The following is a 10,148-nucleotide window of genomic DNA, read 5'->3' on the forward strand; positions in this document are numbered from 1 at the left end:
CTATATATGGCAAAGTTATTTGAAGACTCATGGTGCTCGGGAGAAGTCTCAGAAGATTAGAAGAAGGCCAATGTGATGCCTATCTTTAAAGAAAGGGAGAAAGGAGGACCTGGGAAATTACAGACCAGTCAGTTTGACCTCAGGCCCTGGTAAAATCCTGGAGAAAATGATGAAAGAATCTCTTACAGAAGGCTAGCAGAAGGCAGTATTCTGAAGGACAGCTAACATGGCTTTGTTATGGGCAGGTCATGCCAGACCAACCTCATTTCCTTCTATGATCAGGTTACTCGCCACCCGGATGGGGAAAATGAAGTTGATGTCATGTACCTGGACTTCAAAAAGGCCTTTGACCTGGTCTCTGACAAAGTCGCCATGAAAAAATTGGGAAAATGCAACTTCAAGTACTTTATGGTCCAGTGGCTAGGTAACTGGCTCCATGGTAGGACCCAGAGAGTATTGATTGATGGAACTGTGACCAGTGGCATCCCTCAGGGTTCAGTACTTGGACCAGTGCTTTTTAACATGTTCATCAACGATTTGTATTTGGGTATTAAAAGAGAACTAGCAAAGTTCGCTGACAACACCAAACTATGGGGGAGTGTAGTCACACTCGAAGACAGGCTGGCAATACAGGCCGACCTGGACAGGCTTGCAAGTTGGGCAGACCTCAACCAGATGTCGTTTGCTACGGAGAAATGTAAAAGTGCTTCATCTGGGGAGAAATAATCCACCACGCACTTACAGGCTCAGCAGTGCTACGCTTGTTAGCACCACGTCTGAACAATACCTGGGTGTCATGATAGACAACAAAATGAACATGAGCCACCAATGCAATGCTATAGCTGGCAGACCTAATCAAGCACTGGCATGCATCTACCATGGCATCTTAAGCAAGGTTAAAGATGTCATCCTCCCTCTCTACTCAGACTTGGTGACTGCAGCTGGAGTTCTGTGTCCAGTTCTGGGCACTGCACTTCAGGAAGAATGTGGAGAAGCTCAAGGGTCCAAAGGAGGGGCATGTGCATGATCAGAGGCCTAGAGATCAGGTCATATGAAGAGAGGCTGAAAGACTTGGGACTGTTCAGCCTGGAAAAGAGAAGACTCAAAGGGGACTTGGTGGCAGCCTATAAGTATATCAGGTGCGTACATCAGGGCCTGGGAGAGCATCTGTTCACCAAGGTCCCCCAGGGGGGGGACAAGAAATAATGGAAACAAGCTGATTGAGGATCGCTTCAGGCTAGACATAAGGAAAAATTACTTTATAAGTCAAGTACTGAGCATTTGGAACAGGCTCCCCCCAGAGGGGGTACAGTCATCCACCCTGGTGGTCTTAAAAAAGCGTCTCAATGCCCATCTTGCTGGGGTCATCTGATCCCAGCAGTCTTTCCTGCCCAACTGCAGGAGGGCTGGACCCAATGATCTGAAAGGTCCCTTCCAGTCCCTAACAACTATGAAACTATCCCTGTCCAAACCATCTTACACAATTCATAATCTGAACTCCACTTTTCATTGTTTGAAGTAACACTAAAATGTAACTCCCATCTCCAGAGTGTTAACCATTTTTGATTTTTCCTCAAGGTGGCAATGCTGTTTACAAAATCAGTAGGAAAGACAATAATGATAGTATGCTATAGTCTGTGTAGCACTTTTCAGAAAAAAGAATCCTAAAACACTTTTAAAAATTCAACTGATACATAAACTATATAGAAGTATAACTTCACCCATCATTAGCTCAAGACGACTACTGTTTAACAACCAAATAGAAGAGCTAAAACTCTTTTACTAAATTTTGACAAAGGAGTAAGTTTGCTCACATGCAAGGGTACTTAAGTGCACACTGGGTGTGTCTACGTGTGCTATTAATTAGCATTAGGCTTACTGTGCAGTAAAATACTGCGCAGTAAGCCTTCCTCAGACGCATGTCTATACATGCTCTCCATTGGGAGCAGATTTGCTCCTGCCCTGCCCTGCCACCCTGCAGTAGCCAGGGGGAGCTCCAGGCTCCCCCAGGTGTTAGCAAGGGGCATGGGACCAGGAGAGCTCTACTGGCTGCAATGGTAACTGTCTCCTGGCCCCACACACATCCGGAGGGGACCTGATGTGCATCAGGTGAAAAGACAGCTGCACCTGCAGTGGGCAGAGCTCTGTTGGCCACATGCCTAATCAGGACACAGCTGCCAGTGAGCCCCCTGAGGTTTGCTGGGAGCCATCTCAGGTGTGGGGCAGTTGCTGGCAAGCCTCCTGCTGGGTGGGTGGGGGGGCAGGGCACGGGTCTCTCTGGCAGCTGCCCTGCTTTGCGTGGAGCTGGCTGCTTGGAACCTAGTCCCCACTCACCCTCCAGAGCAGCCAGCTCTGCACTGGTATCCAGGACAGGAGTTAGAAAGCTCCCTAGTCCCAGTGCTGATCAACTCCTGGCTCCTGAGGGGAGCTGGGAGCTGAGCAGCACCAGGACTGGGAACAGAGAACTCCCTGTCCCCTTGGCCCCCTGCTTCCTAGGCTGACTGGGAGCAAATTTGCTCCCAGTCAGTGTCTACATGAGTGTTACCCTGCAGTAAACCTAATATCTATATTTACAGGTACTAGCTAACTATACAGTAGCCTAATTTACTGTGCAGTAAATGCCCTGCACGTGTAGATAGCGATGCTTTACTGCACAGTAGATTAGGCTACTGTGCAGTAAAGTGTCTCGTATAGATGCACCCACTAAGAAAAGCCACACAGAATTAGTGAGAAGTAGCTAATACACTGCAAATGCATGCCCTCATTTAGAGCAGCAACTTCCTAATGTAGATTAACCCATAAAGCTGTCCCCATTCTTTTCCCAGTATAACAGAAGGTTGAAAGGAATTATAAACTGTTTGGCCTCCTCGCACCCCACCTCTTTACTTTGTCTGAGCCTTGCTGAGGAACAGAGGTGAATTCAGTATTAGAATACTGAGTTTGCCTCTATTAATTGTAGGCACTGGTGATATTATTTAGCTGTCCTGCTTGATTATCATAAAAAAAATCTTGTGGTTAGATGACCAAAACATACTATTTACAGCCACATCCGATTGAAGATGCAGCTTTTTCCCCCATTTTTAAAGGTTCAATCCTACAAGTGCAGTGCAATCAGTGAGACTACCTATATACCATATTTATTCATGTCCCAAACTACCTTCTCCCCACCCCCCCCAAAAAAAAAATCATCTCTCTAGAGTAGGGGTGCATGTCTTAAGTGGGAATGCTGGTATTCTTTGCTGTAATGAAAGAATAGAAGCACAGAGATGCTGTAAAATGACTTCCATACTACTCCCCCTGCCAGACTCATGGACAGAGGGGGCAGAGTTCACCCCTCAGGGTCAGAAATAGCGTATTAACCCTTTCACAGCTGCTGTGGAATTGGCAGTAGCTTTTGGCTGAGCAGCCAACAACTGCTGCCTGTTCACCAGTGCCTGTGCAAAGGTTAACACTTAGCTTTTGACTGAGCAATTCGACCACAGTCAGGAATCCCTGCAGTCAGAATTTGACACAGACTCTAGAAAAAAATTATTTATAAACATTTCTTCATTTCTGTGTGGTATACCAGAAAAATAAAAGTTCTGTAGAACTAGGCCCTAAACGGTAATTTTCATTGTGTGAGTTCATTTGCTAACAGTGTATTTAAAACAAAACAGCCTTGGGGAATCAATAAAGCAATGTAACCTGTTTGAAGTCGTATTGTCTTACTGTTGCCAAACAGCTAAGTAGAAGAATGCATCTAGACAAATAATTACAATGCAAGCACAGAAAATGGTGGGCAGGTTTTTTTTTCTTTTCTTAGAAAGAAAGAAAAGAGAAGAAGTCAGGAGAAACTAGATTCAGAAGAAAACTCTGATTATAATATTTTATAACAATGACTGATCTTGTTAAGAGACTTCCATAAGAGCAGCAAACAATCCATGGGGATATGGTACACAAACCTCAATTTCTTTATACTCGTATTTCATTGCATTCCTTCCACCTTGACTTTTCCTTTTGATTTTTTTCAGCTCAGCCTGTGACTTCTCCAGTGAATCTAACCTGCTTTTGTGTTCTGTTTGGTATCTCTTTAAAGTTGCCTGCAATCAAAGAATTTAAACATCTTACAATTCATGCTCTAATGCAACTATCAAAGAACTATGCAAGTGGCTAAGAAATGCCTTGAATGATAAATCTTGATTAATACTGAATCAACATATTTGTCAAAGGCTTTTCTTCATATTAGCAGCTCTATTCAAAACACTATTCTCCAGCTAAAACAAGTTTTCCATTTATACAAAATAATGTTATATATTTTTCAAATTTAGTATTCAGATCATATTTTAATATATTTTGAGACTAAATGATACTAAATAATTTCTAAGATAAGAGGAATGTCTTTTAACACACTTTAAGAGTGAATATTATATAGTCGTGCTGCAGAAACAGATGTTAAAGCAAGGGACAATGTAAAGAAATGAAATTGATCTATTGTGGTATTAAGGTTCAATGTACTTACATTCATATATTTTACATCCAGCTCTGTTTTCTTCTCTAGTTCAGTAATAATTTCTTTATGAAATTTTTTGAACTTTAAAAACAAGCAAATTATATTATGGTTATTTACAAAGTTAAGAAATATTCTTGTACAATTTCAAAAAAGTTAATGAAATATTTACTTACACTTTCATCTAGACTGTCATTCAGTTTCTTGTGCGCGCTTGAGATCTCTACAAGAACTTGCCCTGTCGATAAAGAAACCCAGTGTTTTTCTTATTTATTTACAGATGTTTGATATTTTGTCAATGTAGAAAAAGAGGTTGAGGAGGAGAAAGGCAGCAATACTCGTACAAGTAACAGAGATAATGTGGAATAAGATTTAAAAAGGGTTTCTTCCTGAAATTGTTCAAAACAGTCTTATTCTGAACTGAATAAATTACATGTAGCCACAGATTTATCAGGTAATGTACATATATGGCAGAAAAAATAATCAATGATTTATTGAGGGATGACGAGGTCAAACGGTTATAAACTACTGCAAGACCGTTTCAGGCTGGATATAAGGAAGAATTTCTTTACTGCCTGAGTCCCCAAGGTCTGGAATAGCCTGCCATCAGAGGTGGTTCAGGCACCTACACTGAACACCTTCAAGAGTAAATTGGATGGTTAACTTGCTGGGACCCTATGACCCCAGCTGATTTCCTGCCCTTTGGGCGGGGGGCTGGACTCCATGATCTTCCGAGGTCCCTTCCAGCCCTAATGTCTATGAAATCTATGAAATTATTACTATTCAAGAACAATATAGAACCTGCCAATGCCACTTGGATTGCTAGGCCAAAACAGATGAAGTTTAGTGTTCTCCTCTCCCAAGGGCTGAGCACATTGCCTTGGTAGTAACCTCTTCTTGCTAGATAAAGGAACAGTGCACAACAACTAGGGACTATGTTTGATCATAAGTCTTATTTATTCCATAGTTGAACATTGGGACAATTCAAAACATAAACAGCTCTTAAGGTCTGTTAGGTAAGCTTACAGCTCATTAAAGTATACATCACCCACAAAGATTCTGATCTTGTACCTCTCAACTTAATGGAAAAACTCCTTTTGATTTCACTGGTGCAGGATCACACCCATTCTCCACCTTGTTGATTTTTTTGTTTTTTTTTTTATACTGCACTATGCTTCTCTCCTTTGAAAATATTTAGTCTTACCACCCATTATATATGTTGCTCCACAACTCTCTTCATACATCTCTAAGTATAGCAGAGCAACACACAAAGCTTTTGAAGGGGGAAAAAAAATAATCACCCTTACCCCTACAGCACAACCCCACGCCCAACAATAAAACCCTTTTCTTTTCAATAGATTTAAGTGATTCAGAGGCATCAAGCTAGGTAGGTAGCTAGTTTAATTGTGTGAACATATGACAATTAGCCTTAGTCCCCCTCTTTTTTCTTCTGACCACCATATTTGCTCAAATGTAAAATGACCCCAAATACAAGACAACATCCCATTAATTAGACTCTGTATATAGAAAATTTATAATTTTTTAATAATTTTCCTGGTATAGAATCTAAGTACTGAAGGGTTATCTTGAATCCCCGCCGGTTACAGTAGGGAAAGCAGTGGCTGACCACCCCCAGCCACTGCTTCCCTTGCCCTCTGCCCCACCCACTTCTTTCCCTTGCAGCCTTCCTGCCCCATCACCTGCACCCCCTCAATCCCAGCTCCCCCCAGCCTCTGCCCCTCCCCTCATTCTCCCAGTCTCTAACTCTTCCCCCCAAAACTCTGCCTCTTCCCCCATTGCTCCCCAATCTCTGCCTCTCCCCCCCGCCCAGCTCCCCAGTCTCTCCCTCTTTCCCCCTCCCCACACCAGACTGCCCAGGCTGCTCAGTCCCAGAGCACAGCACATAGAAGATCTGCCCTTGACTGGCCAGGCAAGCAATACAGCAGGGTTGGCATTACTGATTGACCAGGCAGGGGAAGGACTTTTCTTGGGCTTCATGCTGGGAGAGACCCCCAACCTGACCTGGAGCTGAGCTTTGCTTGAGTAAGGGGGGGAACAGGTGAGAGGCAGAAGCTGCAGAAAAGCAGAGGCAGGGGCAGGAGGCTGCTGTGGGTTTCACTGGCCCTGACCTGGGCTCAGGGCCAGAGTCAGAGCCAAAGCAGCTGCCTGCTCCCCTCTCCACTTTGTATGCGAATACAAGATGAAGGGCTTTTTTCCCCTTCCAGTACTGATGGAGGGGGACAGACGGGGACCTCATTGTATATTTGAGTAAATATGGTATTTATTTTACTTAAGTTACTCTGTCTTTCTTAAATCTCTTGCACCAAGGGAAGTGGTCCATGACATTTGGAAGAGGTGGGAGTATAAGATTGCCATGTTGACAGCTGAATTTCCATCCAAGCAGAAGGAAAGAAGACAATGCAAGAGATTTCCCTGTGTGCCCAGATCTTGAGAGAGGGATGATTGAGGGCTGGGTTATGGTTAAAGGGGATTTCTAAGCATGTGCTTTTCCAACCATTTCCTTCTACGTTACATAATACTGCTATTGTTTCTTTAGTATTCTGTGTTTCTGGTTAATACAGCATGCAAGGGGAAATGCAACTCAAGGTGAGAGTTACTATAGTAACTGATTATTTCATATGCAATAGAAAAGTAAATACAGTTTAGTTACATAAAACATTTGTACAGCCGATGGCATGAGTACATAGCCTGCTATGTTAAGGGTGTACCAGTGGATGTACTCTCTGTAGTGTCTGGATTAATAACTCGAGTGTAGAACTTCTTAAAGGTTAGCTTGATATTTCCAAACAAAAGAAATTTGTAGAACTGAGAAGGCCTGTAGACATTTATTAGTAATTCAGAAGGAGAAAATATTACTATTTATAGAAAACCAAAAAATTCAAAATTTAAGGATACTTTTACCAAATGTTTAAAATCATACACATGAAAAGTTATATGGTTATATGGTAAATGATGAAAGAGAAAAACTGACAGAGTAAATATGGAATAATATTTAGACCCTCACCCAGAAAAAAAAATATTTTATTTTATAAAGAACTTCCACTCCTTCATAAAGTATGTTTTATGCCAGTGCAGTGTACTTAGCTAATGGTTGGCAGCATTGTAAAGATTATTGCAGTAGACCTTGGAGCTCCCAACACCGACAGCTATCCAACATGTATTGACTCAACTCTCATCATCCTTTTACACTCCCTTCCTCTGGTTTACCCTGCCACCACAATGTAAACGCTCCATCAAACAACCCATTCACATGGTGCGTCAAAAGTGGAAAACCTGACGTTCAGGGTTGTTATTCTTGTCTCAAACAGTGCTCACACTGACTGCAGCCTTCAAGGCTTCAGAGTCTGACTACTTGGTTAGAAACACGTTTTTTCACTCGTATTACAACCATGTTTACTGCCAAACCATGTCTCAAAAGTGAAAAGTACTTTAAAAACTGCATGTTATTTTAAAAGTTTGTACTTGTTTAGTTTACAAATTTATTTTCTTCATGTTTGTAATCGTTACAGACATGCCCCAGTATTTTTTTTAATGATTATTAGACAGCAGTGTCTATTTCTTGTATAAGATTTTTTACTCTCCCAGCTACAGAGAATCCCTGTATTCTGCATATCAGAAATAAAGTCTGTTTTATGCTAGAAACTCCTTATTGCTCTCCATAATCGAAAGGCACTGTATGTACTGGCTCACCCATCTCATTTCCTCTCTGGTGTTTTGAGTCAACATTTTGAGAAGGAGCCCACAGTAAGTACATTGTGATCCAAAACATTTAAGTTATAGGACAAATTTTGTTCCCGAGTGTAAATCTGGAATGCTCTTCCTGACTACAGAATGTTGCCTCCTATTGTTAAATAGGGCCTTTAAATACCTCTAAAAGAATTTAATGCATGATCACTTCATCATCAGATTAAAATAACCTAAGAGTCACATTCTGCCATATTCTAGCCTTCTGTTTTTGGGTAAGATTGTTCCAAAGCAAGATGAGTTTAGTACGCATGAAATAGTTCTCAGACATTTAAGGAAAGAAATAAATGTCAAGGTCATTGTCACTTATACTGATCTCACTGACACTGCTGCAAGTCTGGTGTGACTCCAGTAAAGACAAAGTAGTCATTCTGGATTTATAACAACCTTCAGATTTTGGTCAAATCATAAAAGGCGCAAGAATCACAGAGTGCCTAAACATGAATGCATAAACACATATTTGTCTTGCAAGATGTGCAAACAGAAAAACATTCTGCCATGAATTAAAGCTGTTCAGATCTGCTTTAAGACATACAGCATATTCATGACACACAGTCACCAAATCTTACCCCATTATCACTTATTAACAAACACAACCTATATATTCATTAATCATTGGGTAATATAACTTATGTAACGTTAACATAAATATTAACTCCAATTTGCATAAGATTGACCATAAATATGATTCATCCTACAGAATCACATTACACAAAGAAATCAATACAAAGAATCATGTTACACAAAGAAAATGTCACTACTGATCATGCTACTTTTGTCTATTATGCTTTGCTTCTTTGAATGAAAAGCATTTTAATAATTTGGTAATGCATTCCAGGTATAAAATCTCAATGTCTGGAAAATATTTGGAGGCTAAGTAACGTCTCTGTGCCAGTGATTCTCAGCTGGGGTGCCTCAATATCTGCTCAGGGGTGCCGCAACGCAGGTGTTGCTGCCGTAGGAGGAGCAGGTAGACAGAACTGCCCCAGATGCAGCATGTGTGCGTGCCTGCTTTATTAGCTCTCTGATAATCCTGAAGCAGACAGAGCTGGCTCCAGCTGTAGCCCTTCCTGGTCTGACCACTCTCCCCACATTCCTCCTGGAAACAGGAGGTGCATGGGATAGTAAGTAAAGTAATGTCATTTTTATAAAGTCTTCAGACTAAGTGAACATTTACCTACATTTTAAAAGCAATGCCCAGGAGAAAGATCAAACCTCCCCTTAAGAACTTGTGACCAACATACTCATTGTTATGGCTGGTTTACACACAACTACTGTACCAGCTAAATCAGTGTAATCCCTTAGTGTGAACACACACATTGATGTAACACTGTTTGACATTTTAATTTGCATCGTTCAGTTTAAAGACAAAAATAGAAAGTTTAATCTTCGAAATTCCAACCTGAAACAAGTATGTGTTAAGCAAACCTTAGCATACACTTGACCAAGCTCTGAATAAGTAAAATGTCTATACTAGAATTATTAATAATAATACAATTAAATATGCCATGTACTAACAAAAGATCACCTAACTATTGTTTCTATTATGGATGGATAATTTTTTAACAAGTCAAGTCACTTCAGTAACATTTCCCCATACATAGGGAGGTACTTTAAATTACCTCACTCAGAATTACCTTCTTTGTCTCACATTTTGCATTTAGAACAGGTATAATAATCTAATATCTTGGATATGAAACATTTACACAAATTCATTAGGAATGTGAAGGAGAGTCTTAATTGCTACAGTTGGAGACAACATAGTTCCAGACTATTTTAGGTCCTGTTTATATAAAAAATGTCTCCCTTGTACAAAGTTACCCTTTGTTCAACCAGAGGAATGTTATGATCAAAGAATGCTGAAAAGTAAAGTTCCTTGAAGGCATTAGTTCTCAAA

The 10,148-nt window shown here is 40.9% G+C and overlaps 1 protein-coding gene across 3 annotated transcripts in view; it reads right to left on the reverse strand.

Moving 5' to 3' along the window:
• BAIAP2L1 (BAR/IMD domain containing adaptor protein 2 like 1) overlaps positions 1 to 10,148 on the reverse strand; it is a 105,692-nt gene that overhangs the window by 14,203 nt on the left and 81,341 nt on the right. For all 3 annotated transcript variants that reach the window (XM_019494674.2, XM_006265279.4, XM_019494673.2), the window contains 3 exons: positions 4,663 to 4,724; positions 4,499 to 4,570; positions 3,942 to 4,079 (listed from right to left, as the gene is read on the reverse strand). In XM_019494674.2, the coding sequence (XP_019350219.1) occupies positions 3,942 to 4,079; positions 4,499 to 4,570; positions 4,663 to 4,724 (272 nt within the window). The remainder of the gene's footprint in view (positions 1 to 3,941; positions 4,080 to 4,498; positions 4,571 to 4,662; positions 4,725 to 10,148) is intronic.

Source organism: Alligator mississippiensis, chromosome 13 (assembly GCF_030867095.1).
Source record: "Alligator mississippiensis isolate rAllMis1 chromosome 13, rAllMis1, whole genome shotgun sequence".
NCBI lineage: Eukaryota > Metazoa > Chordata > Crocodylia > Alligatoridae > Alligator > Alligator mississippiensis.